The sequence below is a fragment of the Urocitellus parryii genome, chromosome X (assembly GCF_045843805.1).
Source record: "Urocitellus parryii isolate mUroPar1 chromosome X, mUroPar1.hap1, whole genome shotgun sequence".
Taxonomy (NCBI): domain Eukaryota; kingdom Metazoa; phylum Chordata; class Mammalia; order Rodentia; family Sciuridae; genus Urocitellus; species Urocitellus parryii.
The window spans coordinates 46,662,758-46,683,175 of record NC_135547.1 but is presented as its reverse complement, the minus strand read 5'-3'; the positions used below and the strand labels follow the sequence as shown (position 1 = coordinate 46,683,175).

General features: G+C 32.7%; 1 protein-coding gene across 1 annotated transcript; it reads right to left on the bottom strand.

The window, feature by feature from the left end:
* Positions 1-14,853: 14,853 nt before the first annotated feature.
* Positions 14,854-16,975, bottom strand: LOC113197085 (ubiquitin-conjugating enzyme E2 L3-like). The gene is made up of 2 exons (XM_077794063.1): positions 16,930-16,975; positions 14,854-15,092 (listed from the first exon to the last, which is right to left on the bottom strand). The coding sequence occupies exons 1-2, from the start codon at positions 16,973-16,975 to the stop codon at positions 14,854-14,856; spliced, it is 285 nt and encodes a 94-aa protein (XP_077650189.1).
* Between the last annotated feature and the right edge of the window lie 3,443 nt (positions 16,976-20,418).

Sequence of the window (20,418 nt, the reverse complement as noted above, 5' to 3'; positions counted from 1 at the left end):
CCCCTAAAAGCTCATGTTTGTGATAATGCAAATATGTTCACAGGTCAAATAAATGATTAGGTTATGACATATGTAACCAAATCAATGATTTAATCCTCCAATTTGGATTAACTTGATGATAACTACAGGCAGATATTTTGATGTTGAAGGAAGTAGGTCACCAGGGGCATAACTTTGTTGTTTTTATTCTCTCCTTGGTGAGTAGCGCTCTTTGCTTCCTGATTGCCATGTCTGAGTTTTGTTTTTTTCTCCTGTTCCAGGGGTATATCCCATGGGTGCTTAAACACTGAGCCACATTCTTAGCCCTGTCTTATATTTTATTTTAAAGACAGGGTCTCTCTGATTTTCTTAGGGCCTTGCTAAATTGCTGATGCTGGCTTTGAACTTGCTATCCTCCTGACTCAGCCACCCAAGCCACTGGGATTACAGTTGTGCACCACCACTCTCAGCTGTCCTGTGCTATTTTCCTTCACCACATCCTTCCATCATATTACTGCCTCACCTCAGGCTCAGAACAATGGATTTGGTCATCTATGGATTGAAACTTCTGACACCATGAGGACCAAATAAAATTTTTCTCCTCTTAAATTGATTTTTAAGTCCTTTTGTCACAGTGGGACAAAAGGATAATAAATAAATAAATAAACAAACAAACAAACAAACTTACTTAAACCGAACTTGGTATCAAGAAATGGGGTCATCACTGTGACTAACCTGACTATGTGATTGAGAAGCTATTGGACATTTCTACAGTTTCTGGGAGGAATTTTGAGATTTTTAAAGAAGCATGCTGGAAAAGCTTTAGAATTTGTAAGCAGAGCTTAATGAGATATTCCAATTTAGAAGACCAGAATGCTGAAAGGAATGTGAACAGAAAAGACTGAGTTCATGAGATTTCAGAGCAATAGAACTCTTTTGGAAATTAAACTAGAGGCCATTCAAGTAATGTTTTGGTAACAAAGTTGTCTACCTTTTGTCCATGTCCTAGCCTTTCTGTTAGGATGAATTTAAAGGCAATAAACTAATTGATCTGACAGAGAAAATTTCCAAGGAGCAAAGCATTCAGGCAGAGGTGTTGATATTGCTGGTGGTTTTTAGTTACGTTTTCTCTGATAATCAGGAGCACAAAGCTGAGAAGAAAGATTTGAAAAATTTGCAGTATGGCCAGAAAACTGCAAGTAATATAGAGATTAAAGAAGATGTGGCTGTTAAAGAGATGAGAGTAATTAAATGAAAGCTAAATTCTCTACTCAGAGACAATAGGAAATATGGCTTGAGAGCATATCAGGAATTGGCAAGAGCATATCCACTGCAGGCTCAAGAGTGTTAAAGTAAAAATTCCTTTGAGAAGAGATGGGGGCACCCTGCTTAACAAGGGGGACCTAGGAAGTTTATCATCATCTTCAGCCACTGAGACACTCAAAGTCTGCTGCAGTCGTAGTGCTGAGAGGCTTTGCTATGGCTCAAGATGGTGGCAGACTGCATTGTCAATCATGTGGTGCTGGTTCTGCAGGAATGCAAGATTCTGGGGTTACGAGATCATGGAAGCTTCCACGAAAATTTCTTAAGAAGGCCTTCAAGGCCAGACAGAGTGTAGTCTGGTGGGCGTCCCTGTAGGCAGCCTCTAAAAGAGTGATGCATATGGGCTGGTGATGTGGCTCAAGTGGTAACGTGCTCGTCTGACATGTGCAGGGCGCTGGGTTCCATCCTCAGCACCACATAAAAATAAAATGGAGATGTTGTGTCCACCAAAAACTATAAATAAATAAATAAATAAATAAATAAATACTTTAAAATTCTCTCTCTCTCTCTCTCTCTCTCTCTCTCTCTCTCTCTCTAAAAAAAGAGTGATGCATAAAGATGTGAAAAGAAATTCAAAGCTGCAGTGGACAATCCCAAGATTATGAGATGTCAGGAGAGTGGAATGTTTGTCAAGGAAAGTTACAGCAATTGAATGGAAACAATTAAAGAGTGAGGCCACATTGGTTGCAATGAGAAAAGCCACAGAAGCAGAGCTACATAAGCCCTTTTGAGAAAACATCACTATGCCATTTGCCAACATGCTAGAAATACAGAACTAGTTTCTCTAGCTGAATTTTGGACTTACTTTTGTACCACTCCTTATTTCTATGCTTCTATATTTTTTTTCCTTATGGAATGGAAATATTTACTCTGTGCTATTATATATTGGATACATGCAAATTCCTTTTGTTTTTACAGGGTTTTACAGTGAGAGTTTACCTTGTTTCTCAAGGAATAATTGAGACATGGAATTTGGATAATGTAAAACAAGTTAAGATTATGGGATTCTTGGGAATGAATTAAATTTATTATGCATTGTTCATGAAATTTTGGGTGCCATGTAAGAATATTGTGGTTTTGATATCTGTGATCCCAAAAAAGCTCATGTGAGAGACAATGTAAGAATTTTCAGAGGCAAAAAGATTAAGTTATTACCTAATCAATGCCTTAAAATTTGGATATATATATATATATATATATATATATATATATATATATTAACTGGGTGATAACTCTAGTCAGGTAGAGTGTGGATGAAGGAGGTAAATCACTAGGGGTATGCCCTAGGGTTTATATTTTGTCCCTGGTGAATGACACCCTCTGCTTCCTGATTTCCATATACTGAGCTACTGTCCTTCTTCATAAACTTTTGTACAATGTTCTGTCTCACTTCAGGCCCAGAGAAATAGAGTTGGCCACCTTTGAATTGAGACTTCTGAAACATGAGTGCCTAATAAATTTTTTCTCTTCTAAAATAATCATTGTCAGCAATTTTGGTCACAGTATTGAAAAAAGCTAAAACAAACCAGGAGGGAAACTAAGAAAAGGGAAGAAAAAGAAAAAACAACTCAAGAAAATTTAAGATAAAAAAAGAGATATCACCAAGGACATTGCTGAAACCCAGAGGATCATTGTGAGTCATTTTGGAAACCTATACTTCAATAAAATGGAAAACCTAGAAGATCTTGAGAAATTTCTTAACACTTACCCAAATTAATCAAGAGAATATAAAAATATAAACAGACACATATCAAGTAATGAGATCAAAGCAGTATTGAAAAGCCTCCCAATGGAGAAAAGCCCAAGATAAGATGAATTCTCAGCTGAGTTCTACTACCCCTTTAGAGAAGAAGTAATGTCAAACTTCCTCAAATTATTCCTTGAAATAAAAAGGGAGGGAACACTCTCTAATTCATTCTATGAAGTCAGTATCACACTAATATCCAAAACAGATAAAGATACATCAAAGAGAAAAACTATATATCAATATCCCTGATGAATATAGATAAAATTGTTAATTAAATATTAATCCACATTCAAAAACACATTACAAATATTGTACATCAAGTTCATTTTGGTTTCATTCCAGAAAAGCAAAGTGGGTTCAATATATGCAAATCAAAAAAAGTAATTCATCACAGAAAGAAAATCAAGGACAAAAATCACATGATCACTGAATAGATGCATAAATAGCCTTTGATAAAATCCAGCAACCAATCACTGTTCAAAAAACACTGGAGAAGCTAGGGATAAAAGGAATATACCTCAACATAATAAAGAAAATATATGACAAACCCAATGTCAGAATGATATTATATGAAGAAAAAACTGAAAGAATTTCCTCTAAAATCAGAAACAAAACTAGGTTGTTCACTCTCACCACTCTTATTAAATATAGTTTTTGAAATTCTAGCAAGAGCACCCAGGAAAAGAAGGAAATTAAAAGAGATACAAATAGGAAAAGAAAAAGTGAAGTTACCACTGTTTGCTAACAACATGATTTTATATTTAGCAGACTCAAAATACTCCAACAAAAGACTTCTAGAGCTGATATAAAAAATTCAGCATAGGAGGATACAAAATCAACAAAAAATAATCAGTGACTTTTCTATGCTCCAACAATGAATCTGCCAATGAAGAAATTAGAAAAACTATTCTATTCATAGTAAATTCAAAAAAAAATTTTGAGAAAAAAAGCTAACAAAGAATTTGAAAGATATCTATCATACAAATTATAGAACAAATTGAAAAAAAACTTAGAAAATGGAAAATACAACCTATGTTCTTGGATAGGCAGAATTAATATTATTAAAATGGTCATATTAAAAAAATAATCTAATTCAGATTCAAAGTGACCCTCATAAAAATAACAATGACCTTCTTTTTTAAATAGGTTTTATTCTAATTTGTTATATATCACAGCAGAATGTATTCATATTACATATACAGAACACAATTTTTCATCTCTCTACTTGTATACAAAGTATATTAACACCACTGGTGTCTTTTTCATACATGTACTTAGGGTAGTGATGTCTATCTCATTCCATCATCTTTTAACAATGAACTTCTAAATTGACAAAAAGTAAAAACAACAAAATTTATATGAAGCAATAAAAGACCAAGAATAGCCAAAGCAATACTAAGAAATAGAAATGATGCTGATGGCACCACAATACCTGACTTCACATTATAATTCTAGCTGTATTTAAAACATAGCGTAGTATGGGCATAAAAACAGACATGAAGACCAAGGGAACACACCTAAAGCACAGAGGCAAATACACATAGATACAATCTTCTGATCCCTGACAAGGTTGCCAAAAAAAATACATTGGATAAAAACTTGCAGTTAAAAAATGGTGCTGGGCTAATTGATTATTCATCTGCAGAAAAATAAAATCGAATTTATGTTGTAGGAGTTCTGTGTTTGGGATTGGGGTCTCTGATAAACTTCTTAATTGTGGCATGCTTGGTGACTAGGAAGTTTCAATGCAAAGACACAGAATGCTTGGCTGCTAGGAAGTTTCTGTGCAAAGACATGGAATGCCTGGCTGCAGAGAAACTCCTGTGCAAAGACACAGGATGTCTGCCTGCTATAGCAATGTCCTTCACAAGGAAACTCTGTCTTCCACCCTTGGAATGCCTAGAAATTTCTCTTTGGAGATACTAAGATAACTATACTGGTGCACTAACTAGTTACTATGTTAATGTCCTTAGAGAAAAGGGAGCTGTGTCTTAATCAGCCAAGACTTTAATCTCAATTACCTAGCACCTGGGATTAAAAGAATACTAAATAATAACACAGTCATGGTATTAACAACCTAATGTAACTTTTGATATAAATAAATGTGGCTGCTTGGAGGAGCAGCCACTCTTTCATTCCCTTTCCTGCCTCTGCATCTTGTCTCTGTGTCTTCTTTTATTTTCTTTACATTCTGACTCTCACAATCAATAAATGAGCAAATGAAGTAATCAGACACTTCTTTAAAAAATGCAAATATATGAAAAACACTGTTGAAAATTCTTAAAAATTAGAAAAATGCAAGTCAAAACTACTCTGGGATTTCATCTTACTATAGTTAAAATGTGAGTCATCAAAATAATAAGTAACAATAAATGCTGGTGAGGATGTAGGGGAAAAGATACATATGCATTGTTGGTGGGAGTGAAAATTAGTACAACCATATTGGAAAGCAGTATGGAAGTTCCTCAAAATACTAGGAATGGAACAACCATATGAGACAGCTATTCCACTCCTTGATATTTATACAAGAGAACTAAAGTCAGGATACTATACTCATACATGTATACCAATGTGTATAGCAGTATAATTCACAATGGTGGATTTATTGGACTAGCCTAGATCTATCTCAATAGTTAACTGGGTAAAGAAAATGTGGTATATATACACAATGGAATTTTAGTCATAAATAAAAATGAAATTATGTTATTTTCTTGCAAATGGAAGAAACTGCAGAACATCATGCTAAGAGAAGTAAGACAGATTTGTGAAGTCAAGAGTTGAATATTATCTCTTATATGTGGAAACTAGATAGATATAAAGAATTCAAATAGGGGGATGAGACCTCATGAAAATAGAAGGTAGAACAGTGCAGTAAAGAGAATTGATGGGGAGGGAAGAGGGATTGGAATTCAGAGGAAAATAGAATGAAATTAACTGAAGTATTCCTTGATTATGTATGAACATATTACAATCAATTTCACTTTAATCTATAATTATATCACACCAATTAGAAAAATCAGAAAATAAAGATGCTGGATGACCTTCAACTATATGGAAAAGTAGTTACAAAGGAGCAAGTCTAAAGACTTCTTGGGCCTGTATTCACTTTGGGGTAATTAGTGTGAATTCCATTAGGTCAACAGGTTTATTCCATAGGGCAATTACTATGGTTTTTTCATGTATTATTTTGAGTAAAGGACTTATTTTAAAATTATAATAAGATTTGGACAGTTTAAAATTGCATAGAACAGGGGCTGGGGTTGTGGCTCAGTGATAGAGCGCTTGCCTAGCATGTGTGAGGCACTGGGTTCGATTCTCAGCACGACATATAAATAAATAAAGGTCCACCAACAACTAAAAAAATATTAAAAAGAACAATTATCCCTACATGAATATAAATTTGTTTATTAGAAACAAAAGTTCTTCTTAGATTCTGTTTTTTTCTTTTTATAACCTGAATAAAAATACTAGGAAGTGGAAGGATTATTATTGCTTTATTTTAAAATTTAGATACAGGAAATTATTTATCTGTTAAAGGATATTCCCATAAATTTTATCAAACATATAGATTTGCATACTACCCCTGTAATCATTATAGTTATATCACCCACTAAACTATATCATCCTATCACTTTACAGCAGCAGTTTTCTTCCTTACCCTTTTTCCTTTGCAACTGTTCATCTTATTTCCATTCCTATATTGGTGGTTTTTACTTTTTTGTTTAATTTTTAGAAAGTTATATAAAGAATCACACACTATGAATTCTTTTGATACTGCACACACTATGAATTCTTTTGATACTGGCTTATTTTATTCAGCCTAATGCCTTTCAGATTCATCCATGTTTTTTATGTATCAATTGATCATTCCTTTATATTGTTGTGTAGTGTTTCACTGCATGTACATACAAATTTATTCATTCACCCAATGAAAGATATTTGGGTTTTGAAATTAATTAATACATTTTCTATAAGCATTAATATATGTGTGGTTGAATGAAAGCAAGTTTCTATTTCACTTGAATAGGTTCATCCCCAGTATATATCTTATGTTTGGTCACATAAGAAACTGCCAAATTATTTCTAGAGAGTCTGTTCTATTTGTGTTATTACCAACAAAGAGTTCTTTGTATTCTGCATCCTCATGAGCTTTTTTTTTATCTATCTATTCATTTTTTGCCATTATAATAGGTGTGTATTGTATCTCATCATAATTTTGCATTTCCCCAATGGCTAATGATATTTAATATTTTTCCATGTGCTTCTCAGCAAATATTTGTTGGGACAATTTCTAAATATAAGAGAAATATGGGCAATATAAAGCAAGGAAGACTACTGTATAGCCAATATTGGAATAGTCAGTCACTGGGCTTAAAAGAGGCTCTGGGAGCTTAACAAGGAACAAGAGAAGAGAATAAAGATATAGTTTTTTATCTTTTCTTTGTCTTTATATTTGATAGTTATGTATGGATTTTTATATCCTTGCTAATATACTTGTTAATGAATAAAACTCAGTAAATTTATGAAAGTCCTTGCTTTCCATTTTTCTTTTCATCCTTAGAATTTAAGATTTTGTTTATTGTTAATTATCTTACAGGAGTGTAGTAGAAATAATATGATGATTAAATTAGTATTTTACTAAGATTAATAGAAATTCTGTTGTCCTTTTAAAGTCTCAGACTTCTAGGACAAATACAGAGATATTTCAAGAGAAATTGCTAGCAACATTAAGATGAATAGTTTATCATAGAATAAGCACTTTTTGTCAACATGCAAGGTGAGCACTCAACCATTGAGCTACAACCCCAGCCCCACAAACATTATTCTTTGACTGAATAGGTAATTCTCTCTTTATTAGAAATATTATTTTGGTAGTATGGAAAACAGAACTTAATATCGAGAAATCAGACACTTATAATGAATCAAGTGCTTTCCATTGTCTTGGAATTTTAATAAAATTCTAGTTACCAAGATTTGGCTGAAATAATTTCCCTTTGCAAAGGCAATGAATTTACTTTACAGGGGAGTGTAAGCATTTCTAACAGCACAAATGTATTTTCACCAATTTATTCATAATCCTTATATTTAGTATCTACAGAGTAAAGTGACTTTCAGAATGTATCTTCTACACAGTCTACAGAAGCTTTAAGTGTTTTGTCTAGCTAGAGAATGGTGCATATCAAGAGGATAATATAGAAATTAAAGTAAATCAAAGCATTTGTGGGTCAACTATAATTAAACATTAACTATCTTCTGGATAATGCTGTATGTGAAATATTACTTAATTAGTCTTTACAAAATTCTTATAAAAGTATTACTTTCATCATTCATATATTACAGATAAAAAAACCAAAAAGTAATGAAAAAGATATTAATCAGCTCAAATTAGGCCATGCAGTAAATGGTACAGTCAGGATTATACATAATCTCATACCAGTTTGAGCTTTTATACCAAGATACTATTCTCTTTTTAATAAGTTTTTAGTTGTTTATATACCTTTATTTATTTTTACTTATTTATATTTAGTGCCAAGAATTGAACCCAGTGCCTCACACATACTAGGCAAGTGTGCTACCACTGAGTCATAGCCCGAGCACCACCCCAAGATATTATTCTTAACTCTTTGTGATTGTGTAATAACTCAATGGTATTGTGATTTTTCAAATCCAAGTAATCGTAAGACTTTCTGCTTTTTTTACATACATGAATTAATATTTCTATCCAATTATTTTAGTCTTAAATTGAATTAATTAAAATATAAAGTGTTGAACAGACACTAAATATCAATTACTATAACTTTTACAGAAAAATAGACTTTTAGAAAGTATAAATAAACAGCAAGGGAAAATGAGGATGCAGACAAAATTAAAACAGGAAAATAAGCTTTTTGAATTTGTATTAATAATAATCATCTAAACTTTCCTATTTCCTTTTTGTCTATATGAACCTCAATAAGTTCTTTGGGAAACATTGGATCAAAACTTTAGGGAAATTATTTCAAATGGGATTTCACTTCAAAGTTGACTCCTGATTATCCACATTTGGGTTTTCCTCATTGCAGGGCTGGGAAAACTGTTATGTTCAGTGGGAACACAGCTTGCCTCCAGTTGGGTAAATTCTCATTTGTTTTAATTATCTAAACTAATATCATTACTAATTTATACATTGAGTCAAGAAATAACAAGACGTCAGTTTTAGAATTTGTCCTCTGAGATTTGGACATGGAAACAGTCATTAAAGACTGTAAAGAAAGTTATACTATGTTCAAATATTTTGAGCTTTTATACCAAATTTGAGGGCTTTTATACCATGTTACAGAGCTACAATAACAGAATTTACAGAAAAAGACTTCTGTGTATTTGTTCTTCCTTGCAGTAATTTTGTTGCTTAATTTCCTTTCCATGTCTGATGATTGTAAATATCCCTTAACACAATATGTACTCTCTCTTAACCCTTCCAATTACATGTCAAAGTCAGCTTTTCAAACTAGACAGTTTTTTTTGCTTTTTGTTTTTTTTTTTTAAGAGAGAGTGAGAGAGGAGAGAGAGAGAGAGAGAGAGAGAGAGAGAGAGAGAGAGAGAATTTTTAATATTTATTTTTTAGTTCTCGGCGGACACAACATCTTTGTTGGTATGTGGTGCTGAGGATCGAACCCGGGCCGCACGCATGCCAGTCGAGTGCGCTACTGCTTGAGCCACATCCCCAGCCCTCAAACTAGACAGTTTTGTTAAGAAAATGTGTACTTTTTATTTAAAATTAAAGAAAATTACCTTAAAATACATAATGATAGATTACGTATTGATATTAGGGGAAATCATTGGGGAAAATATTGGATTTATGGCATTGGGATTTGTAAGATATGCTATTTTAAATAATCTTAATTTTTTAAAATAACAATAATATGAATATTTGAACCTATCCACAATGTACCCTAACAGATATACATGTATATATGTTTAAGGAAGACAGGTTTAATGCAGATACAAAGTTCCAGTGTTCTATGTGAAATCATCATTTTAATGACTACAATTCATGTTGAGAAAGGTACTTTACCTCCTATAATGTTTTAAAATTGGGAGTCTTTAATAAAAACCCATATTGGGATGAATCAGCAATTTCAGAGAAGGTTTAATATGAATCTTGGAAATTAAGAAGAATTTTGAAGAAACATGAAATATAGTTGTATAATTTCATGAAAGGGGAAAATATACAATGTTCCAATTAGACATGAAAAAGTAAAAATATGCACTTTCAACACAATGAAATATTGACAACCAACAAAAAAAAAACATGTGATACTCTTGTAAGATGATAGTGGATGAATTTCTTTTTCTTCTATTTAAGTTTATCAAATGTCATTCTTTGGCAGTAGAGACTTTGAACAGTTGCACTTCAGTAGAAGCTTTTGAACATTCTGACATGCCTTTACACCCTTTTGGAGTGCTGATGTCACTTCTCGGAATTCCCAAATCTTTGTATGATATTACATTTTGGTCATGTACAGGGACACAAACTTATGCTTTATTTTTCCAATAGATATTATAACAAACAGTTCTTTGTGATATTCTGTCAGTAAACCATTTACTGCTAAATCACATAACATGTTTAAAAGAGATGTCTGAATGTATAAAGGTAAGAAAAATGAAGCACTTTTTAAAAATTTTCAGTTACCTCTCTATATATCTAGTACAGTCATTAAATTAATGATACCATTTAAAACACTGGGACTTTCTGTATTAAATTTGCTTTCTTAAACAATCATATCACTATAGGGGTAAATCATGGATATACTTCAACATTCACACTATTGAATAAAATAGCAAATTTTAGGAATCTCAATGCCCAATAAATCTTCCTTTACAATTTTAATGATACTCTGAGCAGATTTCATGATTTTACCAAATAATCCTTAGTTGAGTCTCTGAAAGTAAATGAAGACTACCAAAATGAGAACAAGTAAAGTCTTTGTATTAAGAAACAAAAACAAAATAGCATTAACTGAGTAGATTATTAACATCAGAGATTATTTTTCCCAGTTCTTAAAACTAGAAACCTAAAATTATGGTTCCATCATGATCAGATTTTGATGATGGTCCTCTTCTGGGTTGAAGATGACTGACTTTTCATTGTATCTTCACATAGCAGAAAAGATGTGAAATAGTTCTATGGTCCATTCTAATAAGGGAACTAATTATTTTCAAGAGGGTTCTAAACATAGGATCAAATTATCTTCCAAAAGCCCCACCTTTAAATACCATCATACCATACTCCTCAACATATAAATTTTAAAGAATGCAAACATTTTGTCCATAACAGAATGTATTTAGAATTTTTTTATAGCAAGTGATTCAGTCATCCTTCTTTGCATAGTTTGGCCTGGGTCCTGCACAGGCCGTTTTGGGCAGATCTCTTCTTTTCATATATGATCTGGCCATTGTCCACTTGAAGAAATGGGTACAATATTCAGTTTCTCATTTCTGATTTATGGAGCACTGTAATGGGGTCTGGTGGAAACCAAATATGATTAATTTTGAATTCTATTACAATTCAGAAGAGTGAGGAAGACTTCATGGATGAAATCACAGTTGAAAAAAAAAACAAAGTTGAGAGAGGTAATCACATGAGCAAAAATGTCACAGCTAGACAATACTCTGTATTAGAAGGAGCAAAAATAGGGACAAAATTGAAACTATGAGAGTACAGATGGGGCCCAGAGCAGAGAAAAATGCCAATTATAAAATAGTGCAAAATAAAATATGTGTCAGCTTGAGTTTTCCCCAGGAAATAGAAGCAGAAACAAATGATTGCATACAGATAACTTATTTTGGAAAGTAAAACCCATAAAAGAGTGGCAATTCTTTGAATATAATGGGGGATATCCCAATACAAGACCACATTTTTAAATGGTTGCCCCTGTGAAAAACTAAGGTCCATGCCTATCAGAATATTCTGTGAAGCTATGTATAATCTTTCTTCCAAAGATCTTGTCATGATAGTCATTTATAGCCATTCTCATAAGAGCAAACTCAGGGTAAAATTAAATATATATATATATATTATATATAATATATGTGATATATATAATATATATGCATATATAATATATGCATATGTAATATATATGCATTTATACTATATTATATATGCATATATATTGTATATAATATATATATATATTATATATAATGTGTGTGTGTGAGTTGATAGAAAACAAATAGAAAAGAACCTTCTTTCATAAAGTTTGACATTAGAAGAAAAATAAAGATGAAGCAGCATGAGAAGGAGGCTGCATTACGAAATTTAACTCTTGGAAGACAAATTAATATGCAAGAATATTTTACACCCAGGGAAAAAAGCCAATGATAAGTCAGAGATTGAGTGTGTGTATGTGTGTGTTTGTGTGTGTGCGCACACACTGCGCGCATTCATGCAAAGGATAATTGGAAGCTATAAGACAAGATTAGGAACATGAATGATTTCTATTTGTTTTGTATCATCTCTCTCTCTCTCTCTCTCTCTCTCTCTCTCACACACACACACACACACATATGAATATATATATATATGAATATATATATATATATATATATATATATATATATATATTCAATTTTACCTGTGTTTTCTCTTTTGAGAGTGGCTATAACCCATTTTCAAGACAAGATCTTTGGAAGAAATATTATACCTGGAAAAGTGTTAGGTTATTTTATTTTCTAAAATTAGAAATGAAAATAACAAGAGGTGTAGATATGGAGAAAATATGGGACAAAAAGTATAAAATTGAAGAATATAAGAATGTTTTCTATTAATGTTTGCTAGCTTATGAGTAAAACTTATCCTTCATGTAGCATATTTGCTGTGTAATTGAGAAAGCTTTAGCATAGAAGAATTCTAATTGGCATAAGCATAATAGCATTAGAGTAAAATGATATGGCAAATGGATGAACCTCAGATGTATATACCAGAAAATGAAAACTAAAAGTACAAGTGTTTATTTTTCTATATAATATAACTGCATGTCCATATTCAGGTTGTATGTCATTTTTGCAATGTCTTTAGCCAGCCATATTAATTTAAAATTTCTTCTCTACTATTTATTAACCATTCTCATAATATGGTTTCCTTACCAGAACTGACCTCATGGCTTGAAATGGGTTCTCAAATTTCAGCCTTCTAGTAATGAATAAGAAAATGGAAAAGACAAAATGGTCATCCTCTTGGCTAAGTCAGTTTAATATTTCTTTAAAAATTTCTTAGTTATATATGGACACAATATCTTTATTTTCTTTATTTATTTTTATGTGGTGCTGAGGGTTGAACAAAGTGCCTCACATATGCAAGGCAAGAGCTCCACCACTAAACCAAAACACCATCCCAATTTATTTTTTCAGTTTTTGATGATAACCTCTAAGGTCAATTTTTATTTCTACAAAATGACAATCAAAACAATATAATACACATTAAAAGATATTATTGAGTGAGCATCAATGAAGCTTGACTATGCAAAGGCTGTTTAGTTGCAAGAGAAAGGGAAGGCCATCTTGTTCCTGGGTTGAGCCAGTGGCTGCTCAGAAGGAATGGGGCAGCAGAGACCCCAGTTACCCCAGATTGGTGTCAGCTACAAAGATGAGTCCTGCCAATTCTGATCCCTCAAAGATTCAAACTGTGCTAAGGAAGCACTGTTGTGTGGCTGCTGTGCTGAAGACCTTTGTGGCACATTCAGATGGACCTTCGAATTTCAAATGGATATTCTGGCTTTTACTTTCCCTGCCATGACCAGTGGATCTTCTAACATGGCTGCAGGAAGGGGTGTTGGTATTCACCCTGATCAGGAATATTTCTGGTGAGAAATTTATTATACAAGTGCACAGCATCCTTGGCTGGAAGGCCCTCCATCCGGGCTCACCACAGACCTGGCATTAAAGGGTTTCCCTGCACAGGCGAGTCAGGCCATAGTTCAATCATTACACAAACATTAGGGTTAACCCATTTAATCCACACTGTTGTGGAAACATTAGACAGATTGGAGTGGACCTCCCTTTACACAATCTTTTTTGTGTGTGTGGGGGTGGGTGTTGCTTGTTTTTTAATTTTTAAAATGAATGTTATAAATTTGCAGCAGGGGAATTTGAACTAATTCCCACACGGAGCAGTGTGACACTGAAGAAGAAAAGCCACCAGAGACATTTCTTCTTTTTGGAGCAGAGGGGATTTCGTTCTGGAGAAGTAAATCCTTGAAAAATAAACTGAATGTGAGAAAGTAGGAGTTGCAAGGGCAGGGAAGAAAAGGGTACTACCACCTTATTTTTTTTAACCTTATGGGCTAAATGTAACTTCAAGATTTGGAGTAAATTGGAACAAAAGAACAACATTCTTTTGAAGTAGATTGAAGAAGTGATTTTTAAAACAAAGAAAGCAGAACTATAAAATCTGAAAATTTTAATCCTTTCTTTACAGGTTAACTAGACCACCCTTGATTAAGAAAACTGTAGAAAGTTAGTAACTGCCACAACAAATGCCAGGCATTGCCACAAATCAATTTTGCAGAGTCCTGCTTTTTGTGGTATCTGAATGCACTGTTTAGGGACATTGCTCACATTTGCTGGAATCACTTGAAGTGAATTTTAGTTCACAGGTCTCTTTTTCCTATATTTCTTTATAAATTCTTCAGCATTCTTAGAGAATGTTTTATGTTCTTAACTGTATTCTGCAGGTCGGTCAGCCGTGAGTGGGTACTCAGGCTGGGAGTCATTCACCAGAGCTATGAGGGACTGGATTACTTGATGGTTTTGGTTGCTGGCTTCTAGTTCTCAGCAGTAATCACTGACAGGCAGATCTTCCCTTTTTCATGGATGATTGGGTGGTAGATCTTTATTTTAAATGTGATCTTCAGTGGTTTGAATGGGTATTTGGCTGGAAAGTTGATTTCAATTCTGAAGTCCCTCTTATCATATGGAGGATTGTCAGGAACAATAAACCCTTGCCAAGTCAAAAAATTAGTTTCATCACCCTGAATGTTAGGGAAGTTTTTTATTCCATATCCGAGTCAGTTTAATTTGAATAGCCTGCCAAGAAGTTACCTAAAGTGAATTATATGGGCATAATAGACCAGACATACATTGTTTGAACACATTTTCCCTTTATAAAGTATTAAGTTTTACTTTCTAAGGAAGAAGGGACAAAATATATTAAGCAACAAATAACAATCACTAAACAAACAGCAACATAAAATTCTCTCGAAACTATATGTAGAAGGTATGCTTCCTGAGGTGAAGCAAGGGAGACTATAACTGGAGAAAAGTAATAAGTTGTGCAATTTCACAGTAAATATAGAGTGACCATCTGAAGATGAAATATTTTATTCTAGCTTCTATTTCCAAAGTTGTATTTGTTTGCAAGGAAATATTTTACCATTATTCTTTATTAATTTCTTCCTGTTTTAAAATAGCAGAGTATACATACTTTTAAATACAGCTCCATAATTAGGATTTAATCCCATATCATTTAATTACACATATTTTTGTGGATGGAAACCAAGTAAAGACTTTTTTTTTTAAACAGAGGTATAAATCCAAAAGTCTTATTATGTTTCAAATTCATCTGCTACCAATTTTAATATAAACTCTTTCAAATAAATCAAATTTATATTCTATAGCACGTAATTTAAAGGTAAATAAGTAATGCATAAGCATATATAATTTATCAATATGTGCAACATATTTGACTTATGTGCATCCTATATGTTGTTGAAGCAAATTGAGAACGAAATTGACATGCATACATAACATAATAATAAGTGAAAATTCCCTGGATTAAGTGAATTATTTAATCTATTCATATTTTGGAAGGCAAATGTGAAGAAGTGGAATAAATACTTTTTTGGCAGTGTGTGACAATTTGAATAAAGCATGGTATTTTACATGACAGTGTTTCTGAATCTATGATCCTCAGATTCTCACAATTCTTAGTATGACCAATGGTCCACTGTTTCAGTGTGTGTGTTGGGGGGGGTGAAGTGTGCAAGGTTCTGAGATTCTTACCATACTACTAACTGGATGACTGCCTGTTTCAAATATTTTTAAATGTCTGTAATAAATTGCTACGAAATGTGAATAGATCTTCTAAATTTTATCACCTCTGTTAATATAATCAAAGAGTATGTTATCTTTACATGTCTTATTGTTAATATATTAGTAACATGGTAATATCCAAGAAACAGAATATTTCTCCCAGACTATGTACAGTGTTTTTATTCTTGAGTGTGTACATAAGAAAAATCTTACACAAGTCTGACACAAGTGATTGGTGTTAGTGGTAAAGTTTGTGGTTACACATTTATAAAAAAAAAGGAATCTGTGGGATAATAAACTATATAATTATTAAAAGGTAAGCTGTTTGATGATTTCATATACATTTAATTAATTATATAAAGGTAAGCTGTAGCATGATTTCACATTATTAGCATTCCAAACTATCCCACTACTTTCCATGTTAGCCTGTGCATAAGAATCAACTTTTTTTAAAGAGAGAGTGAGAGAGTAGAGAGAGAGAAAGAGAGAGAGAGAGAGAGAAAGAGAATTTTTAATATTTTTATGTTTTAGTTCTCTGCGGACACAACATCTTTGTTGGTATGTGGTGCAGAGGATCAAACCCGGGCCGCACGCATGCCAGGCGCTTGAGCCACATCCCCAGCCCTAAGAATCAATTTACTAAACATATTTCTAAGCTATTCCCCAAGAAACTTGGGGTTAGTAGCTTTGTGACTAATTCCAAATTCTTTTGATCAGAGTTGTTGAGGGTACAATGCAAGTAACAGACTGTATCCATATGCTTTAATTTATGGGAAATTTGAAAAGAATAGCAAGTTATATAATAAGTATCCATATCTTTTCTAGCTTCAGATATAACCTTTGGCTTTCTTCCATTGGTGACCTAAATAGTTAGAGAATTTTGCCATTGACACTAATTAATTTGATAGAACCATTTATACATCTGTAGGCAGAATCATTAAACCATATTTATAGACAGTAAGCAATCTACATAAGACAAAGAATATGCTGTTAGGATGTAGAGAGTATTTTATGTGTGTTTGAAGGACAAAGCCCTTAATGAGGATAAGGACAATATATATATGTACATAGTTCTGTAAGATCATTTTCTTTTCTGATGGTTCTTACAAAAACAAAATAAACCAATAACAAAGCAAACACAAAATGAAACAAAACACTAAAATAATTTAAAAAATCCTTTTACTATTTTCAGGCAAACATTATTACTTTGTATATAATAAATGTAGAATTATATTCTTTTTAAGATGGACCCAATTTACAGCAGAAAACACACATCAGTAAAACAAAATATATTGTGGTAGCACACACCTGTAATCCCAGCAGCTCAGAGGCTGAGGCAGGATGATTGTGAGTTCAAAGTCAGCCTTACGAAAGCGTGTCACTAAGCAACTCAATAAGAACCTCTCTCTCTAAATAAAATACAAAGCAAGGCTGGGGATGTGGCTTAGTGGATTGAAGGACAAAGAGTTCAATCTCTGGTACCCACCCCCCAACAAAAATTAAATTTTATGTTACTCCAAGATATATAAGTCACCTATTGACTATAAGATGAGAAATATAAGATGACAAATTCTGTTTTATAACATGTAGATTATGGAGGCACCCAGTGTTTCTCCCTGTTGTTGGTTTATAACCAATCCATCAATAAACACATTTTGAACTCCCATGATATGTATAGTCCATATGGTATTGATTGATACAGTACTAAAAGTTAAAAGAGGGCTGGGGTTGTGGCTCAGTGGTAGAGTGCTTGTGTAGCATGTGTGAGGCACTGGGTTTGATTCTCAGCACTACATATAAATAAATAAAATAAAGGTCCATTGACAACTAAAAATATTTTTAAAAAATATTAAAGATTTAAGTGCCTTAAATAACATCTTTTTTATCATTTACCATATAAATATTATTTTTTTTCTTTTGGGAAATTTAAAATGTGGCTGTGTTATATCATCACACTGTTTTGTTTTATTGTGTGTTCTGTATGGTAACCTTAAGTTTTTTGATCCATATTTTAGCATTTTTAATTGAATATCCAGATTATAACATTAGATAAAACACCAAAAAAGTATTGATTTGGGTATAGTTAATAGTGTAATTTATCAAAATCAGTGTTATATTAGGGTTTTACCTGATAAGTAACAAAAAGCAATATTGTTATTGGATTTGATGACACGTAAACTATGCACAGAATTGTTTTTATTGTTACTGTTTTTCCCAGAGAATTATTTTCAAATCCTTTGTTGGTTCTAAGCTTTCATCATCAATAACCCAATCCCATATAAGAAGAAACAATAGTATGGAATAAAAGAAGGCATTGTTAGACAGGCACGGTGGTGCACACCTGTAATCCCAGCAGCTTGAGAAACTGAGACCAGAGAATCACGGGTTCAAAGCCACCATAATCAAAAGTGAGGTGCTAAGCAATTCAGTGAGACCCTGTTCCTAAATAAAATACAAAATAGCACTGGGGATGTGGCTCAGTGTTCAAGTGCCCTGGAGTTCAATCCCTTGTTTAAAAAAAAAATCCAAAAACATAGTCATTAATCTTGAGTTCTATAGAAGCTGTACCATCAAAAAGAATATTGATAGAATCAGTGAATAGTAATCTCATTGTCTCTCCAGACACAATAACATTCATTAAGACATAAAACATTAATAATTTATTTAATATATAATTTGACATTTGATTGCAAACAGAAGCCCTGATTTTTAAAAACGATGCTGAGGTCTTTATAATCACTGGATTTTCAGTATATTAGATGGCACTGGTATAGAAATCATTTCTTAGCATTCTAGAGAAGAACAGAAGCATACAAATTAATGGCCTAGATACTGAATTTAGAGAATGGTAGCTTGTGTCCCAGTTTTGTCCCTTATATGTTACATAATGTTAACCAAATAGTTTAACTCCTCTAAGCTTCATTGCATTTATGTATAAAATGAGGATTATAAAATTATCCATCTCATATGGTTGTTGCTGAGACAAAAATGAACTAATGCAGGTAAATTTCTTGATGAGGGAATTGGTAAATGATGGAACCTCTTTTGTTCTCCAAACATAATATCTGCAATATCACACATAAATCCTGTCCCCAGATATTCCAATGAGAGATCTCTCTCAAATCCATAATATTTTGTACATATTTTTATTGATCAATATTTAAGTAACTGATTTACTTATTTCTTTGAAGGGACTGTGGGATTATTGATATCAGAGACCATCTCTAGACACACTTTGAACCACTGGTACATTATACAATTCTTGATTCTTAGTAGGCATTTAAAATACAGTTTATGATTTAATGAATGGATTGGCAAAAGTCCAGCCATTGTTGGTCCTGTTCTATATGAATCTATCTAGGTAAATATCGGAATGACCTATAAATAACACAATGTAACCTCTTAAATTCAATCTCTGGTTATTCTAAATATGAAAATGAAAAATGTGGTCTTCAGTGAAAGGATAAAAAGACACAGTTATGTTTGATGACTAAGTTCTGGAGATCTAAGAGAATACATAATGACTATGACTGATAATACTGTATTGTATACTTGAAATATACTAAGAGGGTTGATTTCAAGTGTTCTTAACACATGTCCACGCACACAAAAGTAACTTTATAAGATGATGAATAATTTAATTAGCTTGTGATAATTTCACAATGTATACATATATCAAAAGTTTACATTGTACACTTATGTGCATGTAATGTGCACAACATCAAAGTATCTCAGAAAAAAAGAGACATTTTCCTTCCTCTCTGAGACAACTCATTGTTTTATATGGGGAAACAGGTATATGAAAAAAATCATTCTAAAACAGTAAGTTAAATTAAACAACAAGTGAGTTAACCACTACAATGGACGAAAAAGAAAGATGTAACTAAGAAAGTATGCACAAATATTCTGAGCTCATTTGGTAGATGTGGAGGAAACTACTTCTGGTGGAAGGAAACAAAACATACAGAGATCCCAAGGTGAAGAAAACATAAGATTACCAATTTTAGCTTGATGTTATGTATAGCTTTTAGGAGAATATTTCTGCAATTCATTTATTTTAGAAATAAAGTATTAGTGAAAACAGATGTATTAGTTTGTTATTGCTACCATAACAAATTACCACAAACTGGGTAGCTAAATAACAGACATGTATTTTCTTTCAATGTGGGAAACTAGAAACCTAATTTCAAAGTAAGGACAGAGATGGTTCCTCCTGAGGGCCCTGTGACAAGAATATGTTCCAAGGCTCTCTTCTTGACTTACAAATGGTTATTTCTTCATATTAACTTCTCTCACTA